At 50.5% G+C, this 24,724-nt stretch overlaps 1 protein-coding gene across 1 annotated transcript in view; it reads right to left on the bottom strand.

The window, feature by feature from the left end:
* The window catches only part of MTMR10 (myotubularin related protein 10), a 32,597-nt gene extending 8,265 nt beyond the window's left edge, over positions 1-24,332 (bottom strand). Inside the window, exons 1-9 of the mRNA XM_054561971.1 lie at positions 23,903-24,332; positions 23,275-23,335; positions 16,729-16,865; positions 16,535-16,607; positions 15,899-16,041; positions 9,922-10,012; positions 3,901-4,072; positions 1,946-2,033; positions 1,777-1,865 (exon numbers count right to left, since the gene is read on the bottom strand). Coding sequence (XP_054417946.1) covers positions 1,777-1,865; positions 1,946-2,033; positions 3,901-4,072; positions 9,922-10,012; positions 15,899-16,041; positions 16,535-16,607; positions 16,729-16,865; positions 23,275-23,335; positions 23,903-23,962 — 914 coding nt within the window. The 5' untranslated portion in view covers positions 23,963-24,332. The remainder of the gene's footprint in view (positions 1-1,776; positions 1,866-1,945; positions 2,034-3,900; positions 4,073-9,921; positions 10,013-15,898; positions 16,042-16,534; positions 16,608-16,728; positions 16,866-23,274; positions 23,336-23,902) is intronic.
* Between the last annotated feature and the right edge of the window lie 392 nt (positions 24,333-24,724).

The raw sequence follows: 24,724 nt of genomic DNA, 5'->3' as shown, positions 1-24,724 counted from the left end.
TGAGCGCAGGCCAGGTCCCCGGTAGGGGGCTCGTGAGAGGCAACCACACACTGAAGTTTCTCTCCTTCTTTCTCCCTCCTTTCCCTCTAAACATAAATAAATTAAATCTTTAAAAAATAATAAAATAAAGTCTTCCCTTCAAGCACATTTACTTCATCAGCAGGCATGCTAGTGAAAAAGCAGCTTGGAATATGCTCATTTCCAATTACAGGCTGGGGGCCTGCCCTTCACAAGGGTGCGACATACTCATTTCTAATGTGATTAAAGTGAAATTAAAATCCACCAGGTAATATGGACTTGTGCAAACTGCAGTCACCCGCTTCTCTGGAAAACTACAGGGTCCTCTGGGAGCCACCTGATAGTCACTTGCTGCAGCAAATGTGTCTCTCTGAGTTGTGGCCCTGGGGGAGGACCTAAGATCTGGCTGTCCCCAGAGCAGCCCGTGCCACCCAACTTCTGAGACTCTTGGAGCCTGTTTTCTAAGATCTGCTCCTTTGTTCTTCATTTACTTAACAAGCACCGAATGCGTAGTGTCATAGGTGTGTCTCCTGCGTGCAGAGCAGACAACGGTGTGAAACAGCCGCAGCCCCCTCCCCGCACGGAGCTCACAGCCTCACAAGCAAGGAAGGCACAGATCGAACTGCCACGCACACAGCCACAGACGGAGAGCTACGGAGAGCGTCTGACCTGAGGCCGAAGCGCGCCTGGGAGGCGGGGGAGGCTCACCCACGAAGGTGACATCTGACGGGGACAGAAAGGGTCGGTGAGGACCGAGTGGGCGGGGGAGCATGCGCGAGGAGGAACAGGACGAGGGCGGCCCAGGAGAGACGAAGGCAAGGAAGGCCAGGGCGGGGGACCTGGCGTGTCGGGCGCCATCCTGGACGAGGCGGAGGAAGCGAGGGCTCCCTCCAACACACTGGCAGGGGTGAAGCTAGGGCAGCCACATGTGCGTTTTTAAGGTTTCTAAAAAGTGAAGTGACAGAGCCAGGTGACTGACAGGGCAGAGGAAGGAGGCGAAAGAGGACGGCATTGAGAAGGGCCCGCAGGCTTCCGAAGCGCAGGTGGGGAGGGGCCTGGCGGCCAGGCCCCGGCGTCTGGCTCTGCACACGATGAGCGCAGAGGGCCTTGGGGACCTCGACATGGGAGACACGCTTTAGACTGGAGGCCCAAGTTTCACAATGGTGACTCAGGCCACGGGCCACAGCAGGGCTTCTTTAGGAAGGAAACGCGAGCGGGAAGAGGAAGTGGCCCGACACCTGCACAGCAGCATCCGCGGAGAGGGCGGAGAGGGCGGAGAGGGCGCGGCCTGCGTGGCACCTGCCCAGGGGAGGAGGGCGGCCGTGGCGGCGCAGGGAGGAGCAGGGCTCTACGAGGGCAGACCGACCGCGGGGGCGCCCCGCTGTGCGGAGGGTTCCCCGCTGTGCGGAGGGCTCGGAAAGGCCTCCTGTGTGAACGACCGAAGAATGCGTAACTGTAACGGAAATGTCTGCTTCACCCTGAAGTTTCTCACCTGGAAATCACTGCTCTCCAGCATTAGAGCAAGAGCCTCGAGTGTCTCATAAGCCAAAGCATGAATTTGTATTTAGTATCACTTAAATGTCAGTTAATTTTAACATATTCACATTCTTCTCAAAATGGCAATTCTTGCATAGAATGCATGGCGCTAACTATCAAGATTGTGCCATTTCCCAACTAACTTCAATTAGGCAGGGATTCACTGTACTTATTGACGACAACTAGACGTGTCCAAAGCAGCGAAGACCACGCCTTGCTCACCTCTGGTCCACCTTCCTCTGCTGCAGCACGTCCTTTATGAGGGCCATTCGCACAAGGGCGCTGCCGTTGGAGTGGCTCCAGCACCAGAGCTAGGACGGAAGCAGAGCCCTTATGTGACTGGGGAGGAGAGCGGACACCAGCAACCATGAAATCCAACAGTGTCACTTACTGGCATCCTCCTCCCAACAAAGGAATGGGAAAAGGTCTTCAGGTCTTGGTCTGCTAGGGAACTTGGCACGACAAAGTACTCTGGAAGGCTGGAGGGAAAGAACAAACCACCGCGTAAGAGTCCTGTGCTGTCGGCAGGGTGAGTGTGTCCTGCAGACGCCACATGTGGTCAAACACATCTATCCCCATTTAACGTGCACCCCACATAGTGCACATCGTGTGGGACGCTAACGACCCCAGACAGCTCAGTGAAACATGTATGACGTGGCCAACTATCACAAAATTTATATTTACAGCAGGAGGAAAATCCGAAGGAGACCCTGCAATGTTTCCAGAATGACTATCAATCAAACGTGGCTGCAGTTTCTGAAAGACATACCCACCTTGCCCTCTGACAGGCTACAGGGAAGGAGATACCAGGCACACAAAACAAAAACCCGCAAATCTGCAAATCTACCAAGAAGCTTTCACTCCCTCCCTTCTCCTCCCCCTCTTCTACCTCCCCTGTCCCCAGAGACCCGCAGGCTCCACAGCCCGGAATAGGCACCAATTACTAGGAGGTCGCTCAATGCACCTTAAGACGCCTCCTCCTTTCTCTCTGTCCCCCACAGGGCCAGGCAGGGGGCCAGGCCATCACGTGCTCCTCCACACATGACATGCCAGAGCGCGCTGGCCACAAAGTCTAGAGTCTGGGGGGACAGGAGGCCCCAGCTGCAGGCTCCAAACACCTCCCCAGAACTGCACCCCCGCAAGCTCCTGGACCTGACCAGCCAGCAGCAACACTGCTTCTCTGCAGGAACCTGTGAGGACTTCCTTTAATGGTCTGAAAATAAAGCGTCCCCCAAACCCACCAGTACTACATGATGTAAGCAAACGAATTTAAAAAACAATTTCCCGGTCACTTCTGGCAGAGTCTAGGGAACCAGCTCGTTGCTCAAAACTGGTTAAATAACGGAAAAAAGTAAACACAAAAGTAGACCCTTGAGCAACACCGTCTGAACTGAAGGGTCCACGTATAAATGGATTTTTTCAGTGAATACAGTAAATGTATTGTCTCTATTTTATGACTTTCCTAATAACATCTTCTTTTCTCCAGCTGGCGTTAGGAACGCAGTTCGGGATACACATGACATACAAAATACACCTCAGCTGACTGGCTGTTCTCAGGAAGGCTTCTGGCTGAGCAGGCTGTTAGCAGGTAAGTGCTGGGGAGCTGAGGCTGTACGTGATTTTCGGCTGTGGGGCTCTGGGGCCCCAGGCGCTGCCCGTGCCGTACAGCGGCACTGCAGGGTCCTAGCGGGCTGACGGGAGGGACGCCTGCTGGCAGGGGGACAGAGTTGGAGCCCGACCGACAGCACTGCCGTCGCTGCTGAGGAAAACCGCAGGCGGCGACGGCCCAGGAGGGAGCTCTGCGCCGCAGGATCAGGCCAGGCGCACAGCACCCCCACCGGGGCACTCCTGCCAGAACCCCGGGCCTGCACCTAACGAACCCCCATGTGAACCCCGGAGCCAGCTCGCCCCATGCAGGGAACGCAGGGGGCGGAGGAGCGCACTGAAGGGCGCCGGCCAGCGCCCTGAATGTGGAAGACTCTGCAAGGCGAACGGCCGGCCCTGTCAACAAGTAAATGGCTAATAAAAAAGGGGGTGGGCAGGGGCTGCCCTCCATAAAGGGCCCAAGGCCAGAGCAGACAAGCTCACTGTGTCCCGACCCGGACAGACCGAGCACAAGAGGCCTTGGCAGGACCCCGATGCACAGAGGCACTGGCTGGATGAGCGACAGGTGGGAGGAAGGCCTGCCAGTTTCTTTCCGTGGCTACGACGCTGTCATTACGGTACAAAAGCCCTTCCACATAAAACATGCACTAAAGCACCGTTAAAAGCAAACGCCCCATCCGCTGTGACCTGAGAGCCGTCAAGGAGCCCGGGGCCGAGCCCGGCCGCCGCCCTGGGACTCACCACGTGGAGACCATGTAGCCCTCGTTGACGGAGCAGACCCGCCACCCCGAGGCGCCCGTCCTCTTGATCTCGCGGTCCCAGTCTGAGTACGTCTCAAAGAGCGGAGTTTTCTGGCTGCCGCCACCACCAGCTCCACTGCCGCCTCCTACGGGCATCCCGTTAATTTTGTTGGCTACAAGGAAAAGCAATCTTTTTAGTTCTGTTTTGGCAGCGACACGCCGTCCTGCCTCCGCGCCTCCTTCCGCAAACACCCCCGGAGGCGGCCTCTCGGCCCGGCCTGTCCTCTCGTGTCGCCAGGACTGTCTCCTTTCTCTCGCGGTTCTGCCCAGGGGCGGCCCGTCTCCCTCAGGACACCCGGGCCCTCCTGCCCCGGCCCCTTTCCCACTCCTTCAGCACCTCCGGCTTTCTGTCCCCCTCCCGGCTCTATCTCCGATGCCTTCACACACCCCCGGGTCCGCAGGGCTCTGAAGACTGTCCCTGGTGTTGCACTGGTACCGCCCTGGCGGGTCCCCTCCTCCTACCGACCACCTGCCCCAGTGAGGGATGGCGCCGGCTGCCATGGCTCCTCACCACGTACCCTCTCCTTATGTCCAACTCTCTTTAATCCCTGCTGGTCAGTGGAAACCATGCATGAGCCTCCCCCCTCCCCTGTCCTCAACTGTGGGAAATCCAAGTCATTGTTCATTTTCTCCCTGTTTTACCTGGAGAAGTAAGTGCATCCACAAACATCTGTTCTCAAGCCATCCAACCCGTCACCTTCTAACAGCGCCTTCTCAACCCTTTTCTATGGCTCACTATAAAACTGTCTTCTAGCTCTACTCAGTTTCTCTTCGACAAGCTCACAGGGATCCCTTATATTCCATCCGCGTGCCAGCCCACTGGGAATTTCAGCAGGAAGTGCCTGGCCTTGAAGTTCCACGGCAAGGGGCCTTCTCTAACCTGGGAGCACGCCCACGGCCTCAGCAGGGCCTGCAGAGCGGCTCGCGAGGACCAAGGTGTCCCAAGGGTCAGCCTCGTCCACCCTGCCCATCTTGGTGACAGGCGGCACACCTTTCGGGGCCAGGGTCTCACGGTGAGGGCGGCAACTGCACAGGTCTCCCAGCGGCATCCCGGCCACTGCTGGGCTGCCCCCAAAACTGCCTAACCTTGCTGCATGACCACTTCCCAAAACACATGCGTTCCCGGTGCCACAGCCTTGCTTCCGGTCATGCTCCTTTCCCAACCCAGTCCAGCCACCCTGCAGGGCTTGCCTCACGTACCTGGTCTGCCCTCAATGTCCTGCTGTTCCCTGACTCCTGCCCTCCTCTGCAGCCGTGAAACAGCCTCCGCGGCCCCACAGACAGGCCACACTCAGGCCAACACTGTTTATTAGCACCTGGGGCAAGGCAGGTGCTTTCTGAGACCCTGGTGTGCTAAGGCCTGAATGTGACGTCCGGCCTGAAAGCACAAACACTAGTCCCAGCGCGCTGGACGCACAGGCGCCACGGCAGGGCAGGGAAGGTCTCCTGACTTGAGCCCGTCTGCACCGAGTCCTGGGGATGGAGCCACACACTGGCAGGGGCTGGTGTCGGGAGGCGGGCGTGCTGGGCAGGGCGGATCCTAACCAGCACGGCGTAACTACACAGCCTCGGTGAGCAGAGCGCCAGCGGCGCGAGGGGCGGCCCAGAGGCTGGAGAATCAGGTGGGCCGAGACCCCTGAGCTGCACTGCCCCAAACAGTAACCACTAGCCCCTTGTGCTATTTAAATTTAAGCTGAAATTATAATAAAATTATTTATCCAGTGATTCTGACTTTAGCAGAACTTGTTGAAAATTAAAGTGCTGACTCCTAAGCACATATCCTGGAATCCCCCCCACCACCCCCACCCCCGGGGCCATGTCTAGGGTAACAGGCCGGAAGGAACCTCAGCGGCTGGGCTCCCTCCAGGACGCAGAACCTTCACGAAATCCCAGGCAATGCCCACTTTACACACAGTGGCCCAGGAGACCAAACCCACAGGAAGACAGTCAGTGTGAGAAAACCTAAGTCCTTCGTCACAGGACCAAACTGAAAGGGAAAAACCCATACAATCAGCCTAAGTGCAGAAAAACATTCAACAAGAGTTTAACCCCTGTTCCTGATCTAAAACAAAAACTTCAGGAAATGAGGATACAAGGGAAATTTCCTTGACTTGACCAAGGGTATTTATCAGAAACCCACAGCAAACATCGCTCTCATTAAAACCAGGAACAGACGATGCCTGCGGCCATCGCGACCATCCGATGCTGTGCCACACAAGGGGACGAAAGCAGAAAGAACACGCCCAAACCTCGTGAAGAGCAGGGCAAGCAGCCTGGCAGCGCACTCCTGGCAGAGTCCGAAACGAGCGCTTTCCAGCGTTTGAAGGTACAGGCCTCAGCGAGCTGGTCCGAGGACACACTGCTGCTTGTGAAGTGAGAGCGCCTGCAGGATCTTGCGTTTTTTGCCATTTCACTGGCTTCACTCATTCAAGACCTGGCCGCCTCTCAACACCCAGGACCAGGACTTTTTCACACTCCACACCTTCTCCAGGGAGAGCTTATTACAGAAAGGGCAGCCGACACTCAATCTGGCGTCGCAGAGTCTGGTAACTCCGGTGTTTTCCAGAGAGTCTCAAAGGCCTGACGATGCCTGTGGCCTGTCCCGCAAATGGATCGGAAACGGACCACTGATAGGGGCCACAGCAACGGGATGGCACGGCTGCTCATCTTAGGGGGATCTGGGTCCCCCAACAGGCAGCTGGGAGGTTTTAGGACTCGGATCCTCAGCTGACTGGAAGTGAGCCCTGGGTCTGGGCGGGCCCTCTCCGGTAACACAGTTCAGAAGCGCAACCTGCGGCTGCGCTGAGAGTATCTTAGAGAGGCCCCTTGCATATTTAGAGTGGCCGCAAGCAACGGGAAAGACAATCAAAGTGGTCAAGAAAGAAAGTCTATCACTTGGATGATACTGCAGAAATTAGATGAGGAGGAGGCAAAAAAAGAAAAGAAAAAAAAAAAAAAAGACCCTGATCATTAAGAAGTTCTACAGAGGTGAGTCAACCCAGAGGCTCCAACAGGAGGCGTGAGCTTGCGGGCCTGGGATTCTGTGATGCACGTGGCTGGGTAGGAATCACTAGGACTCAGGAGACAGGAGGGTCCACCACAACATTTACAGCTACACTGGGATCTGAAAGAGCTGGTAAGCGCTGTCTCAAATGCACTGTATATGCTCTGAGTGGCTTCCAAAGAAGCATCTGAAGGAAAATCTACTATCAAGACCTATGTTAATAAAAAGGATAAACTCAAGGAATAAAATAAATGTCGCTGAAAATGCACATTTTCTGCCAGGAGTCTCGGACGACTTCAGACTGCGTCACTGCCTTTTCGAGCACGACGCTGGCCGTGACTGGGGCTGCAGGTCACGCCGTGAGGCTTGCAGTTCTTCAGGAGCATGATTGCACATCTTATCAATTTTATAACAAAGATGAGCCTGCGCTTTTTGGACATTTGCCCAAGAATAGCCTGACTGATGAAAATAGAGTCTTTGTGGTTCCTTTCAAGTTCAGAGGGAACAGAAAGAGCCCTGTTCTCCAGGCAGCCCCGCGACGCGATGGCAGGGACCGTGGGGCCGCGTCTCTCCCTGGGCTACGGCCACCCCGCAGAAGCACCTGGAGGACCACGGAGCTCCTCAGGGGCGGCTTTCCACTCCAGCAAGGCCGACTTTCCGAGAAGAAAACCTCGGAAGGCCTAGGGCCATCTGCGAGATTCCTTTCTTCCATTACTGCAGAGGACATCCTCTGACTTCAGATCTTATGTGTGGAAACAGCTTTGTCACCTACCTGCCTGCAAAAAGGACTTCTTTAAGCCAGCCAATGAGCCAAGATGTCATCCAGAAGTTCAAGAGTGGGTTACTGGGCATCTTTCAATCACAAGTAATGAATTCTGCCTGCAGTGTGTGGGAATCTCAGGCTCCTTTTGATCTTAAAGATGCAGTTTATGCTTCTGCAACAGCACGGAAGGATATTAAAGGCTGTTACCCTAAGAGGAATCTCAACAAAACCTTGGCCAAGTGTTTATATTTAGGAAGTATGGTCAAAGGCAGGGGAGTCAAAAGGATGTAATATAAAGTGCTCCTGAATATTTTAAGTATTACTTATTAATTTTATCAACAAGCTGTACCTAAGGAGATACAGAGAACTGATAGATGCACATAAGGAAATGCAGCCCTGGCTAGTGTGGCTCAGTGGACTGAGCACCAGCCTGCGAACCCAAGGGTCACTAGTTCAATTCCCAGTCAGGGCACATGCCTGGGTTGCCAGCAAGGTCCCCAGTAGAGGGCGTGCGAGATGCAACCACACATTAATGTTTCTCTCCCTTCCTTTCTCCCTCCCTTCCTCTCTCTAAAAATAAATATTTTAAAAAGAAGAAAAGAAAAGAAAAGAAAAGAAAAGAAAAGGAAGGAAGGAAGGAAGATGCAGCAAAAGAGCTACGGGCTGAATAAACTAAGGTCTCATTAACCCAGAGGTGCCCATAAGGACGGATGAGGAGACCTGGGAGCAGCGACTGAGGCAGGCGTCAGCTCGCCCAGGGCGCAGTGGCGCCTGCTGCGTGCAGAGCTCCGGGCACTGCATTACTGCAGAAGGCACAGAGCTGCACTCCGGACTAGCTGCCTCCATGAGAAAAAGAGTAGCGTCAAGAACTGATCTGGATCATCAAGGAATTTAAGCAGGAATCAGAGACGCTCCTACAACCCTTCTATTGCCTGCAGTTGTCACTTCAGCTGCTGCCTTTCCACAACCCTGATGATCACACCCCACAGCTTGATGGCCAAACCAAAAGGAATCCTCACCTAACTGGCAGGATAGGACGGGAAGTGCATTTTCTTTACATTAAGAGATAAACGTTAAAATTCAACTGTATTGCTCAAATCTAGGCTGCAGGTAGTTATATTTTGATAAGAAAAATTAAGTTACAAGAACTTCGTGGTCCAACTTCTCTGCAGCGCCATGACGTTCCCATACCATCTATGACAGATACTTTACAAGTGTCTTTTAAAGTAGTGAAACTATACTTGTACTTCACGCATCTGCTGATACTACAGTGCCCTCATTTTAATGTATTCACAATATGGTGGTGCTGGAATATACGTTCATTCTACAGATTATTTAAATTGCTACCATATGTTTTGAGGCAAGAAAATGTAAGACCCGTGCAATTAATTAATTTATAAGATCACCTCCAGACCATGCTGGGGTGAACGGATCTTTCATTATAAACATGTAGCCGATTTTTCTTCTTCCTTGAAGAGTGGAAGACCATGTGACCCAGTGAGCGCGCTGACATGCGGTCACTAACCCACAGGAAGCTAATATTAGACGTGGCCTCTTCATTACCCCTCTATCCTTTTATGAGGTCTTTAAAAATGGCTGAATTACTGACCCCCTGGAATTTTCCTTGATTACATCACTGCTGACCCATGAATGTGGACAGAACCATTTCACGTTTATAAAAACTGCCTCGCCTGTATCTGTCCTCTGGACAAGGGCTCATCTTCCTGTCACTGATCTTATTCTGAATCATAAAGTCGCTGTTCTCACTACCTCCATGGAGTCCACCACAAAGTTCAACCTCCTCTGCTTTTACGTGGCATCACACCCAGCCAGAGAAGATCATGCACTTCAAATATCTTAACATTCTGCCAGTTTTCTTAGAAGATAAGATGAACTCAAGCTACCAACTAAATGGGGGGAAATGGGTCTTTCCTCGTCACACGCAAGCCGACGACTGCAGGAAACTACTGACATGGCCCCTGTGTTTGGCTGCTCACAGGGTCTTCCTGGCCCCTTTTTAAGAAACAGTCTGACAAGTACTGCCTCTCAAGGGGCAGGGCTGGCTTCTCTCACAGTCATGAAGCTAGTGACTCCGCAACCACTGCCGCTCGGGCGGTGAGAGGCTTCTGAGAAACATAAGAATCAAATTTACACAATGTAAAGTTAGTCACAATATTTAATATTTTCATATTTACCTGAATTGTGGTATTTTTTCCCAACATATTCAAATGCAAAGAGTAGCTGGAGGTCTGTTGGCTGGGAATAATGAGCTATTGCAAGGCATACCTAGGAAAAATTCTACATTTAGAATTTGATGTTAACACACTTAGTTAAATGAAATGTACAATAAGGCCTTGACTATTGGGAGCGTCTTGGGGCAGTGATTACAAACACTTATTTACACGTTCTTCTGTTGGCCTAGAAGGCGAAAGAGCTCCCTAAGGCCAGGTACCTCATTCACTGCGGTGCCCTTAAGACATTATTTAATTCTTAGTGAGTAGATGGAAAGTATTCAGTAAGTGTTTGCTGAGTTGAATTTTAACAGGCAGGTAATTTTATTCAAATAAATGGCACTTGAAAACTACAGAAGCAATCTCCCAAAAGGCAGTGACACATCCACTCCTAAGAAAAAAGAAAAAAAACTTTCATTTTCGGAGGACTATAGTAACTTAATACCAGCAATTTGGAAAGCATAATGGAAGGCATGAAAATTTAATGTTCATACCTCATGGATTTAAAAAAATGCAACCTGAATAGAAAAACCTATAATCACAAAAAATAAAAATTAGCAAGAAACCCCAAAATACGTGGGTGGCTCAAAGAAACACATAAAAGGCAACGCCGCGTCTCAGTGAAATGGGCCGAGACTGCGCCTGCGGGGGAAAGCGTGGGCCCCCGAACCCAGCAGCCGGCCCAGCTCCACCAAGCACGTGCCGCAGCCTGTGGGAGGCCCGTCCCTCTCTCCGGGCCTCGCTTCGCGCACCTGCAACATGAAGACAAACCTACGGCCGTGGCGTGAGTTAGTAATCCTGATGCACGCGTGCCCCCTGGAGGAGCCCCGCACGTGAAGCCTGGTTCTTGCTATTCTCAGCTGGCATGGATGGTGGGAGCGAACGCTCTTAAGCGAGCAAGAAGGAAGGAGAAATTTAGGACATATGCAAGGAGAGAATGTTAGAGAATCTTACTGGAAAAGATTGAGTATCACTGAGAAGGACAAGCGTTAAGCCAGTATGAAGTGCTTTTGACAGCAAGCGAGCAAGAAACGATGTTAATTGTTAGTTTGGGGTAGGCTGATGCAAATTTTATCAACTGGTAGGTATGTATTAGCTTCTTGTTTAAAATATAATTAAAAAGCCTTCTATAGAGGGAAGTTTCTGGCCTTCGGCTACGCGAGTCCCCGCGGCACCCGCTCTGCGGGCGGCCTCCCGGGCAGCCTCTCTGGCAGAAGCGGCCGCAAGCTGCGCCTGGAGACGGTCGCGTGGCCCCCGCGCCCTCTGGGCCCCACACGCAGGGTGGAAGCTCTGCTGCTCTTTCCTCAAGGCTCTTTCACTTTTGCCCCGTTTTGCTGCACCGCCACAGCCACGCCCACGGGCCACACCCACCGCACGGCATCTCTGTGGGCGTCCCTACGTGTTCTAAAACACGTCCGCAACACCCAGGAATTCTCTTGCAAAGATGAAATTCTGACCAATAAGTCTGCTCTCTGGGTGTTTCGCGGTGGCTCCCAGATGCCTCCCTGACCAATGCAATCTTCCTCTTGGTTCTGCACAAGCTGGCCCCCCGCCCCCTCACCTTCCCACCAGCCCCTCAGTGCCCTGCACACGATCTGCCTGACCTGGTCCCCGCCGCCTCTCGGCCACGCTCTGCTCGGGAAATCGTCCCCCTCTGCTCAGCCCACCGGGCTTTCTCTGAAACCGCTCAACTCTCAGCGCTTGGCAGGCTTCCCCAGGCCGGGCCAATTTCGCAGTTCCAACGGCAAAAACCCTTCTGCTCTCTCTGCCTGACAGCAGATCCAACATAAAGTGTTTCTTCAGCAAACTGTACTCGGGTGGCTGCACTTCCAAGGTATTCACACAATAGTCATGGGTGTCAATCAAAAGCAAGACATGGGCTGTTTTCCTTCCATCAAGTTCAATTTCTCCAGGGGAGACAGCACGTCTCTCGTCCACTCTGCGGCAGCGAACAGAACAGACACAAACCCCTGTCCTCATGCAGCTTACCTTCTAGTCGGGAAGTAAGAAAGACTGTGGTAAGTTAGATCATTCTAAGCGCTGAAGGAGAGGGGAAATCCAGAGGGAAGGAGGGATGAAGCGCTCCAGGGAGGGAGGAGGAGGCGGGTTAGTAACTTAGAGACAGAGCAGGAGCAGTCTCTGGGCAGAACGAGTAAGGGCCGGGGCCCTCTCTGCTGGGCCGTCCCTCAGTGGCCTTCGGAGGCTGCTGTGCTCACCAGCGGCTGCACTAAAAACACTAGCTGGCAAGACTAGTTTGTGTCACTGCCTGTGAGACTTCTGGAAAGCAGTCACAGGCCTTGTTTTCACAAGTCAATCACCTCTCATTGATTACAGAGTATGTTCTTTGTGGCCATAAAGCAAAAACAAACACAAACTGTCTGCTAGGCACAACCCAGTGGAGCCCGTTCTAAAAAGCCCTTAACCATAGAGGGCACAACATCACATTTATAACGGCTAGGCAACGAATGGCATGTCTGACAGCGTGCACATTCTGAGAAGGCTGCAAAAGGGGGGTGAAACCGAAGCTCAGGTCGATAGCTGACCTGGGGGAAGGAGCTAGCTGTCCGGGGCTGGGATTACAACCGTGGGCGACTGCTTGTGGGACTGGAGGGCGGGCGCCTGCGGGAACCCCGGCAAAGGCACGGTCAACCCGAGCTCTCTGGGCTCCATTCGTGCCGCTGGTCCGGGGCCCTCCGGGGACGGGCAGCGAGCCAGGCGTCCTCTCTTCTGAGCTTTTTCACGCACACTATTTTAAAAGCCTCCATTCACATTCCTAGCTCCCATCACTAAGTTCGGAAGACCTTAAAAAGTAGGTCTCATTTTCATATGAAAGTATTCTAGTTTTGTAACATACTCCCTAAGCATCGAAAAAATTTACAAAAATGCTCCATCTTTAAAAACTGCCTCTGAAATAGTTCATTTGCCCTGGCTATCAAAGGAAATGAAGAAAATCTTGGTATTAAAGACGTTAAACTGTGGTAGATACTTTACTGTAGGGACGTGATTTTTGGACCGAGGCGGACACCCCAGACTGGGCGGACGCCAGCCCGTCCACAGGCGGCGGCTTCGCCTCTCAGACCAGCTGGATGCAGCCCGGGAGCGGCCGACACTCGCCAGGTCCTAGCACGGAGAGCAAACGGCCGGCCTGTGCGTCTGTGGTCCGAAAGCCACCAAGAAGTAAGTCTCAGACTCAAGGCAAAAATGACAGGTCAGGACAGGCCAACTGTTCTCTGAGGAGAGTACTGAACTGTCACTTGTAGAAAGTGTGCCTGAGCACGCGGCTCACAGCCAACCAATCCGAGGACAAAATGGAGAAGCAAGGGCACCTATTTCACTGACTATCTTGACATATACGTAACGTGATAAATATGAAGTTATATTTATCAAGTGACAAATCATTAAAAACAATTTTTTTTTTTACCCTGCTTCGAGCAAACGTTCTTGGAAAGGAAATGGTGACTCAAAGCTGCTTTGAGGCTAGATGTCCAATTCTGCACTGTCGAGTTCCATCCTAGACCTTTCCCAATGTCCTTACATGCTTGTCCCGCCCGGGGGTAATGAGGGAGAAGGCTGGTGACGCAGGGGCACTACGTCATCCCACTTTGTCTTAACACAATTTAGGCAGCACCAGCTAGACTCCAGAAAGCTTAAGCGCAATTTTTAACAAAATGTGAATCTACTCGGCATTTTAAGATTTCATATTTCAAATAGAAATATAAATGCTTTCAGCATTTCAAAACTAATCCACAGTCTGGCCACCAGAGAACTCTGAACATGCATTTGGTCATTTTAAAACAACTTTTAAAATCAAAGCACCTCCAGACAGAATGCAGCATTCAACGTCTCAAGGAAATAAAATCAATCTGTAGCTTCCCAACTTGCTACCTAGTTTTAGTTGAAAACTTCCCCTTGAAATAAAAGAATGCTAGAGTTTTGCTTTTAACTCATGAAGGATTAAGCTTTGCAGCCACATGTGATGTAACCCTCTGTATCTGAAGACATGTAAACCAGGGACAAACTATTCTATTTATATTCTTATTGCCTATATATTTTTTCCTGCATGTCCCGCCTATGACTGTACAAGAGACAAAAACAGTATTTCTTTTGGGTCTGCGGTAACATGCTTTTTATATTTTAAGACAGTGGGGAAAGGATTTTTGCCAGAAGCTTGGTCTTGGGAAGAAAGGGCCTAGCAGGCTGGACCAGGCTGCTCTGCGTGCACAGCTCAAGGAGGCCCCCGCCACTCGCACAGCCCAGCAGACAAGGGACATGCTGAGTCCCCGGGGCCTTTGTTCTCTGTCTCACTCATCTGGCAACTGACCACTTCTGTGAGAACATCTTTTATGTTGCCACTCTGTATTGTTATTTATTTTTCATTTCTTCACACTTTATTTTCTCAACGAACTTAGCCCATTGCCTCAGACATCAAAAATGACCAACAAGTAGTCTAGATGGCTCAAGAACCAAGCCAAATTATTATGATTTCCAATTACTGAGACAGTGTCATCTGAAATACAGTAGAGCATGGGAGAGATGGACCCTTCCTGGGAGAACGTTAAGCCACTATATCAAGTTCTTACATAAAAAGTGCCCTGTTCTAATTCAGTCTCCTGAGTTCCGTGCTGTCCTATTCTTGAGATGCTACATGTTCTGAAATCAGGGTTTTCAGAAAGATTCTTGATGCTTTACTTGATTAAATTACTACATGTACTGAAGATCAAGAAGGTAACTTGGCTAAAATATTTTATGCAGCATCTACCACCTAACCAATACTAAAGCCTTTCTATATGAGAATAGGCATCTTAAATCAGTAAAATGCAAAAATAAGAAAACAAAAACAAAAACAAAACCCCACTGCAGAACTGAGGAGCAAAAAGGGGTTTTCAATGCCGCCGCACGCCAACAGGTGGCTTTACGGACTCCGTCTGACAACTTTCAGCCACAGACCCCTGCACCCCTGCGCTAGACACTCCAGTCCGAGCGGTCATGCGTTTTCAGATACTCATCTCATGCTTGCCGTCTTCCTGTGAAGAAACTGCTGATCTTAGTTCTAAAAATAAACCTGCCACCTCCTGACCAAAGCAGCAGATGCGGGCAGCTGCCCCAAGACCATTCTGACAGCCTCCTTTTGCTGTCAGCAGAAAATGTATCACAGTGAGTCTACTGATCACAGAAATCAAATGCGCCCAGTTTTGGGGGTGCCAAAGCTGCTCCCCTTTTGAGAAAGCAACTTCCTGCTTCTCTGAGACACTGCTCCTCTAGTCCCTGCGTTCAGACGCAGGCTTCTCCCAGGGACGGCTGCTACTCTCTGCGTCTGCTGCTCTACAGGCTGGGCGCAGCTCCTCTCCTCCGCGGGAGGCCGAGGCGTGGAATCGAAGGGGGGTTTCTGCCCTTGACTCTCACTCCACAAACAGGCAATACATTCCCCGGGAGGCAGGAGGGAAACAAGAAGATTAGAAGCTCCTAGCTTTTGGTGGTCCCGGCAGAATGTCACTCAGATTAATTCATTCAGAGCTCTGTAAAGCCCGAATACTCATTAGGCCCCTCCCATTACTATCCATTTCCCTGGCCCTTATGTACCTAATACCTTTTAGTTTGCTGATAAAGTTCTGGTTCGAAGGTCTTACCAAACATCATTTACAATATACCTCCATCTATTCAATCTTTGTAAAGAATGTTAATGTAAAAGATACACTAATCTCTGTGTGAAACTTGGTAATGTTTTAGGAGCTGTTAAAATATGATATAGAATATTTTAAAGCAGCCATAAACTAGTCCAAGGAAATAGTTCTACTAATGTATCTGACAACTTCCCTTAAAAAAAAAAAAAAGAAAAGAAAATCTGAGCACCTGAGAAATCAGAACTACCATACAGAACTGAAATTGGTAAGCACAACGCAAAATCCGGAACCTGACAAAGCGTAACCAAAAAAAGTATTACCTTCTTGGCACTTTCAGGACCTGATTCATCAAAGCGAAATCTGACAATTCTGAAATCTTTACAGTAAATAATCAACTCAGTTGGATTAAACTTCAATTTCTGGTTCGGGCCTAGGACTTTCTGCTTCCTCTTATGGTCGTTTACTAAAAAAGAAAAAAGAAAAGATTAAAATGTGAAAAAACTCTTTTTTGTTCCTTACTCTTTACCACCTCGCCACAGTCTGAGTAACAATAATTGGAAGGCTGCCCGCCGCCTGAGCACTGTGCTTGGCTGGACTCTTACATTCATTTGTCTGTGACGCCTAGAACTTTGGGGGATCAATTTTAACTCCGCTTCTGAAGTTATTTCACATGATTCTTTGCACACCAACCATCACCATCTAGATAGATTTTATGATTAAAATTTTAATTTAAAAGAGGATAAATCCTAGAAAATATAAAAAGCTATACATTCTATACCTCCATTTTTAAAATAATTTCTTGATCTCTTTCTTTGATCAATGTCTCTGGGACTCAAGGAAAAAAAAAAGGAAAAAACCTACAAAAATAAAATTCCAACCCAAGTATCTCAATTATCTTCACACAATTCTTCCTGGGTCGTATCAGCTTTATGGACTGAGCAAAGCATGATACATACCTGTGACAATCTGCTCAATGCATGTTAATGGGACATCATGTTCACCAAGGAGGAGGTTTCTGTAGTGGAATTTCTGAAATAAAAAGTTACGTTCATGTTAATTCTTTTCCCCATAACCTCACAACAGTAATCGGAGCCTTAACTTCAGAGTCAAAAGCCTTGACACAATGAGGCAACAGACAAGCAGAACACACCTGTAACGGCATCGGGTCATCCGTAACAAAGGAGATTTTGAAGTTGGTGCATATCAGCTTTCCCCACAAGTCGTACTGACTTGTGTCTGTTGCAATGCATTTTCTCACAAAATTGACTTCGTTTACAACAATTTCTCCTTTAAAGAAAGAAAAATACCATTGTGTGAGCGACAGCTGCACTCTACAATGTCAACAACAGTCACTGTGCGACCTGGAGGAACATTTCAGTGAAGCAAGAAGGCAGGCCAGGGGCTCCCTGGACCGCAAGCGCCTTCGCCCTCCCGCAGCACAACAGCAGGGCCTTGCGCCCCACGCGGAGGACACAGGCGCGGAGGCGCAGCGGGCTTAGGGGTCCGAGGCGGGCAGCCGGGGAGGCTGGACCCAGGTCTGTGCGCTCCGCCTCTCCTCACGGAAAGGTATTCTGGGCAAGAAATAAACTACACCCTCTCCTTCAGGCCATTATTTGATGGAATGTTCATATGTTATTAATACGCAGCTAGATCCCCTGAACCAATGTTTTTGATTTATTTTGGAAGGAATGAAAAAGAGTTCAGCTTTAACCTCAAAATTAATCATGCAATCTATTTATTTTAAATATATTCCATAAATCCTAATAAAATATCCCTCTGCACTCAAATTATAACTTAGTTGGAGATAAGACTTAAGAGTTAAAAGGGAGAAGATTAAAGAATAAAAACAAGAAACTAATATAAAAGTTAAAAGTTAAGATACTGACCTACTTTGTTTCTAGCGGTTTAAAAACCTTTAACAAAATAGATAGAACCTGTTTGTTGACAAGCCCCCAGACACCTACCACTTCATGAAGATTCCAATTATAGTCTCAAAACAATTCTTGCCTTGGCAAGGGGGCTCAGTTGGTTGGAGGGTCACCCCGATGAACCTCCGTTGCAGGTTCGATCCCAGTCAGGGCACATACAGGGATCAGCCAATGAATGCATCAGTAAGTGGCTGCATCTCTCTCTCTCCTCTACCTCTCCCTTCCTCTCTCTCTCCCCTCCTCTCTAAAATCAATAAAACAAACAATTCTCTAAATGACTAAGCGATACAGCATGAAGACACTGAACAAAGAACTGATTCACGTCCCAGAAGGGACAGAGCAAGACAGCAAGAGATTTCATCATCTCTTCAAAAGCTCAGGATGCTTTTCAGACTGGTGCACAATTTAAAATTTATGAATTGTGAATTGTTTATTTCTGGAATGTTCCATGTAGTATTTTAGACTGTGGTTGATCGCGGGTAACTGAAACGGTGGACAGCAAAATGCAGATTAGGGGGGACTTCTGTACAGAGAAACAGTCAGGAAGGTGGAGTGTGAGCAAATTAGAGAGGTTCAAGAACTTGGCCTTGATCCTGTTTAAGCAGGATTTTACTTATGGAGGTTCATGGACCATTTCTGAGCAGGAGCTGCCAGGTACGGGCAGACCGACAGTGGGGAGCGAGGAAGTGAGCGACAAAATGCTGGCCTCCGCCCCGGCGGCAGCCGCCCAGGAAGCGGAGAGCTCCAAACTGACAGCCCTAAGTAAGCGGAGCCACAAACCGAACGCTAAGATCCTGCAGATGCTAGCGCTGGTCATAGTTCCAAGTCCTTTGCTCTTTCTAAAGCAAGGTATCTGTGAATCAAAATACTACAAAAATCGGTCCACAATCATCTCTAAAGCCTATCTACAAAAAAGTATTAAACAACCTAAAACATCCAGCAAAGAAAGTCTTTACCTAAGGGGCGTGCAATCCAACTGAGAAAATAAGACTCACAGTGAGGCAGAAAACAAGAACAGCACATAAGTGGTCCACACATGCAATGAATACGTAAAAAAAAAAAATACACAAGACATCTACCCAACAATGGGCATCTTCCTTTCCCAGATGGCCCCACGGTCTTACGCTTCTCTGATCCCGTTACAAAAGACTGACAATCAGTGCATTCATCATCAATCGCACAGTGAAGCTCGGCGATGGATATGCTGCAGGCCCCGCAGACGGGACCGCGAGCCCACAGGCGGCCTGAGCACAGGGGCCCAAGCGGGCCAATGCTCCAGGCCGGTGTGCCAGACGCGGAGCAGGAACCTCTCCTGGCCCTGCCTCCTCCGCGCCCCTCCCTGCCCCCATCTGGCCTAGGTGCCCATTCTGGGAGCCCTCACGGCATCCGCCCTCTCGCAGGAGAGCCTTTCCCCGTGAACTGAGGCTGTCCAGGGCGGGCACCTGTCTTCTCCAGCTTTGTCCCCTCTGCCAGGAGCAGGACCACGCAGTCGCTCGGTACCTGCTGAACAACTAACTCGCTGTGAGCCGCGGCTTCTGCAGTCGCCCTCACCCTGCCCTGCCCCTCACCGAGCCTCAAAGGTCAGGCCCCAGGGTCAGGAGAGAGAAGCGCCATTCACTGCAAATCTCACATCCTCGTGACAAAGGGGCTGGCACTCCACCAGCCTCTGCTTCAGCACCGCCAGCAACGGGAAGTCCCCTGCCTCCAAAGACTTTCCACTTTCAAGCAGCTGAAACATCTGAAAGTGCTCCTCGAGATGGGGCGAAATCTGTCACTGCTGTGCAAAGGACAGAGCCAAGGACCGAGCTCTCCCACCTCCCTGGCGCACCCCTAGGCTGACAGCCCATCGGCTCCCTCCAGAAACCCTTATCGGGCCCTCAGGCCACCTGTGCTGTCCGGGAGGCCCCACCGCGCAGGGGTCGGCACAGCCTGCGAGGGGGGCTCAGAGCCGAGGTTCTGCCTGTGCCAGCGGTGCCACCCCTGCAACTGCAGCTACGCCGCCATCAAATGGCTGTTACAAGGACAAACCTGTAAGCTATGGATCAAGCAAAGATCTTAGTGGAAAAGGTCAGAAGCATGCCCAGAAGTCCCTTAGTAAAAAGAAGCAATCGGTGGCTTTTGTGTTGGCTGGACTTCAAGAAAATGGGCCCCTCGGTGTTCGCCACTGCCTCTCTCGATGAGACCGCACTGTGTGCACGTCCTCTGGGACCACGGCCACTGGCAGCGTTATCAAAGGCGCCACTTCATACCAATCTGAAAGCATCCCGGGAAACCTGTGCCCGCGCTTGCGGACTGGGGGCGGGTGGCCACGCTCGAGCACAAGGCTGGATGGAGATGGGGAGAAACAATCTGTTACAAGAAGGAGGGTGCACTTTTCAAAAGACGGTGGAGATTCTCAGGCTGACAAAGTAACTGATGCTAAACTGTACCTATAATATTAGAGTAATTTAATTGTGTGGTTTCCAGGCCCGATTCCAGAAATCAGGTGAACGACAAAAATTATTCAGGAAACCAAAAGATTTCTCAATCTTTTATTCTCCTAACATAAAAACTTTCTAGAAAGCCACAGCTACTATTACTATCATTTGAGAAAAGAACCTACCTACGCCAAAGAAGTTAGAACGCCTTAATTTCAGAATAAAACACAAGCTTTTACATCAAATCAATTTAGCTGTGAGGAAGAAAAAGCCACATCTTTCTTATTTTTCCCCATCTGACCAGCGGCTGGCCAAGGCTTCCACCGGCTCTGATGCCACCCAGGCCTTGGCTGACACTGGGAACCGCGACCCAGGCCTCAGTCCTCCACCTTGTCTGCAGGCAGCGTGGCGTTTGCCCAAGGTCTTGCTGTGTGGTCCAGGCATACTGCTCTTCTAGCACTTTCCCCATTGAGCACAGGGCCAGGCACCCAGCATGACCCACATGCTCACTGAACTCATCTAGCAGTTATTTAAAAAAAAAAAAAAAAAGACAATAGCATACCCTAGCACTACTTGCTCCTAACAAACATATGCTGAACACACCCACCCACCCTATTTTCAAAAGAACTAGAGCAATGTTATACATCGATAACACAATCGTTAAAAGACTGAGATTCATGTCATGATGGGAGATGAAGTGGAAGTCTAGGCAAAGCTGCTGGCTTTCGCTGGGCACTGTATTTCAATTCCAGGCGCAGGTATAATTTTCTTAAGAGGTGTGGCTCTGGGAAAGAGCAGAGACGCCCTCGCACAAAATAACAGTCTTCCTCCACGGCTCCATCCGAGAGCGGTCTGTGTGCGCACGCACGCACGGCTATGGTAGCAATCTAAGCAGGTGGCCTGAGGAGTTCTTTCGGTCAGTCAACATCTCAGTGCAGACAATGCTGGATGTCAGAGCCACAAAGGTGAATTAGATACACTCTCCATCTTAAGGAGTTTCATGAGCCAGGCAGGTTGAAAATTATTAGCAGAAACCATGATCTAAATTAGATTATTAGTCGTTTTCTTGTTTTCTCTGCTTCATGAAAGATGAGGATCATTTTAAATTTAGGTTTGTTAGGTTCCAGCAGAGCACTCTGTAACTGCACACAAATAAACAGTTGATTTTGTGTTCTAATTTTCATCTGCTTATTGAATTACAAGTTCAAACTTTGGGCAACTGAAGTAGGATATCCTTGAACCCAAGGCATGATGCCAAAGCATAACATGCAACACTCTCTCTCAGAACAATGACTTCTTGTTCCGGGTGCCTGCGTGAAGCCACAGGCAACCTGGCCACGCTGCCCCTTGGTTTCTGACTGAGGAAGGCCAGGTCGGCAATGCTCTGCTCACTGCGACTGGTCCTCCAGGTCTCAGGGGCGGAGCAGCAGGCTGCAGAGCAGAGGAGGGGCAGCGGAGGTCCCAGTGGCAGGCAGAGAGGTGACATGACAGGCAAAGGAGGAAACAGAGGCCCTGGCAGGGGCGAGTGTGGGGAGCACAGGATGAGACGGTGGGCAGACACACTAACTTAGGGCTGGCCGACTGTTCTGCAGGGACAGGTTAAATGCAAATAGAAGGCTGGGTGCCAGGGCCGCCCTGTACGCAAATGCAGGCCCAGCGCAGAAAATTAACACAGGTCAGAAGACCCAGCCTTGGCTGTGACTGCTGGGACGAGTGAACCCCTCAGGGTCAGGAAACGAGCTCCCATCTTCCCCAGAGCGCTCGGACTTTTCTGTAGAAAGGCAAATTTTTAGTTAATGCTACAGAATGGATGATCCTTCAATGTCAAGTCCTTCGTGCTTATTAACGCTTTTCATAAGCATATCGCAGTTTTTAAAAATCAAGCCCTACTTTTGTAGCTAAGACCATGCCGTTTACTAGTGTCAAGTCACAGCTTCAGAAGAGGAGAATCAAAGCCTAAGACGGGGCCTGTTCAAAGCAAAGGAAGCCGAAGGTCAAGGGCTCGCTGAGGCTCCCACGCACCTGCACACACCTGGGGTGGCCAAGCCTAAGCCCGCACTCGCAGGGAGCAAAGGTTACTTAGCAGCTCTAGGGTTTGCTCTGAGACAAGCACAAAGGATTACTCCGCGCACTCAGTTTTGGTGAAAAGCATGAACAAAATCAAGGAAACAAATTTTAACTAACTCTCACAATAAAAACTAAAGCAACTTTTAAATTGTGGGTCTATAATATGGCTGATGTTTTTAATGCATTTGTTCCTACTTAATGTTTAAAATTTTAAAGTACAAAGTTTAAAGGTTTCATATTTATTCAATGACTACAATAAAAGTTGAATCATTTCACTGGATTTAGTATGAGGTAACGACTAAGATTTTTCAATGTTCAGAGTAGCCATACAAACTGGTGTCTGACTGTATCTCAGGTTTAAAGCAGGCTCTTCTAAGTATCTGGCTACTTTCCCCAATAATCACAGTGAATAATGAACTTTTCCTCATTATTACACAATTATGATACGATTCAAAAATACCAATGAAGTAGCTTATCTGCTTTAAAACTAAACTGCTATCTACCACCAGTGCCTACCTCCATCTTAAAGGTTCTCTAAAACATCCTTTGTTCAAACCCAGCTCCACCCCCGTGGAAGGAGGAAAATTTTTAAAATCTTTCCCTCAATGCTGGAGACACGCTGGGCATCACCATCAGGAGCTGGGAGAGGGGGTGCCACTAGCTTCCAGCAGGTAAAAGGCCAGGAACAGCCCCCACAGCAAAGGACCAGGGGGGCCCCCACATGTCAACAGTGTCTCTGCAGGGAGATGCCTTGCCTTTCTAAAGGGACACAAGTAAACTGGCAAACACAGCTAACACTTTCAAACAACATTTGCCAGTAAGTGATGCAAAAAGTTCACTACGCTTTGTTATAGGTACAGAGATGCAGACGCCATGGAAGTTGCTTTCCACGCTATTAAAATGATGATCTGACTACTAGTCATCAATGCATGAAGTTGCAGGCAGGCAAGAAGGGCAAAGATGTTTCCACTACCTAAACAACTGGAGGTCGCTTTAAAAAACAAAAACAAAACACCTCGGGAGACGAGGAAAGCGGGTGGTAATATTCTTGACAATTTTCTATGAAGCTTAAACTTTCAAGAACAAACACCAATTAATCATTACTTTCTGATGCTGTTTAACTGTAAGAAACTTTTTTTTTTTGGCTTCCTCAGTGGTTAGATTTTTAACTAGATAAACTTTAAAGTAAAAAGGAAGGAAAGCTGACCACAGGGCACCAGTCAGTAGAATAATATTGGACCCAAACCCATTCACTAAATTATCTGTCGGACATCTAACGTTTACCTGGCAAAAGGACCGGTTCCAGTTTTTTAATCTTCGGTTCCGAATTAATCTTATCGTCAGTCTGAAATACATGAGCAAAATAAATCAAAATAAAAACTTTTTCTCCCCATGAGATACTAAAGCAAGTTCTGTGTTCTAAGGGATGACATATGCGACAAAGAAATCCGCGCCCCCACCCCCGCCCCTTACATTCTTTCACATTTTTACCGAGTTCTTTTGAAGGTCGGCTCACTAACGGCTCGGGGGTTTGACAATTAAATATTAAAACTGCCTATACTGCTTCCAGAGTCTCACACTTACTGATAGACAGGTACCTCGTCTACCAGGTGCCCATAAGCGACGCAATCCCGCTGGCGGTCACAGTGAGGACCGTCGCCGGGCTAACAAACCCAGCGCCGGACGCTCCCTTGAGTCTCGTCACACGACAAAACTACGGACCGCAGGTCACCGGGCACAGAATGGCTGCTGCGGAGTTTTACAAGTTTTTACCGCGCCAGTGGGGGCAGCCGCGGAGCTGGGGACAGGGGGGCGGGGGTGGCCTCCCGGCTTCCCCTGCTCCCGCGGGCTGGTCCGGCGGCTCCCCGGAATCTTCGAGGACACGGGCGCTCGCTGGAAGGGGGCTGTTTACCTGGGGCGGCGGTAGGAGGTAGGACTTGAACGTGGGTCTGGGCGGCTTGAGGGAGAACATGGTGCCGTCGCCTTTTCGCCCCGGCCCGGTCGCAACCCGGGACCCGCCACGCGCCAGCGGCAGTGCTGACGCCTCCGGACGCCCGCGGGCTTACAGCTCCCCGTGCGGCCGCCCAGGCCCTGTCTGCGGCCAGCCGGGCCGGGCGGACTGGCGGGCGGGGACACGGCGGAGCGCCCGCCCGAGCGGGGAGGAGCCGGGACAGAGTCAGGCAGACTCCGGCGCCGGGGCCCATCCCCGGAAGGGGCCCAGCGCCCCGCCCCGAGAGACGGTGCGCGCAGGGCCCGCGGCCGGCCGCTCTCGGCCTCTAGGCCGCGCTGGCGCCGGAACGCAAAGTTTGCGTCCCGCACCGTTCCCGGGACCTCGTCAAAGAGAATGCCGTGGGGTACAGTGCCCGGTAGCCATCTTGGGGGCGCAGGTTAGGGGGCGCGCTCCTACGGCGGCCCGCGGGAGTCATGGCGGCCCCCAGGGACCTACGGTGGCCCACAGGGGTCAGGTGATCCCCAGGGATCTACGGCGGCCCGCAGGGGCGGTGTGCACCTGCGGGAGTTGGGCTGTGACCGTGGACCATGCCTCAGGACATCCTCTGTCGCGACTGTCCGTTTTCTTCTGGGACAGCTCTCTTGACTATAGCTCGTTAGTCATGCAGCCGGCGGGATCACTGTTTGAAGTCCTCGGGAGGAGCCCGGGCGAGGGGGAAGGGACTCTGGTGCCCTGGCGTCAACCAGTCCCACTGCGCCCAGCGTGTGAGAGAAAGAGACCGAC

This window comes from Pteronotus mesoamericanus, unplaced genomic scaffold, assembly GCF_021234165.1.
Source record: "Pteronotus mesoamericanus isolate MK-2021 breed Mesoamerican mustached bat unplaced genomic scaffold, CSHL_Meso_final scaffold_582, whole genome shotgun sequence".
Lineage (NCBI taxonomy): Eukaryota > Metazoa > Chordata > Mammalia > Chiroptera > Mormoopidae > Pteronotus > Pteronotus mesoamericanus.
Note: the sequence above shows the minus strand (reverse complement) of the source record. Positions and strands in the feature narration are given on the sequence as shown.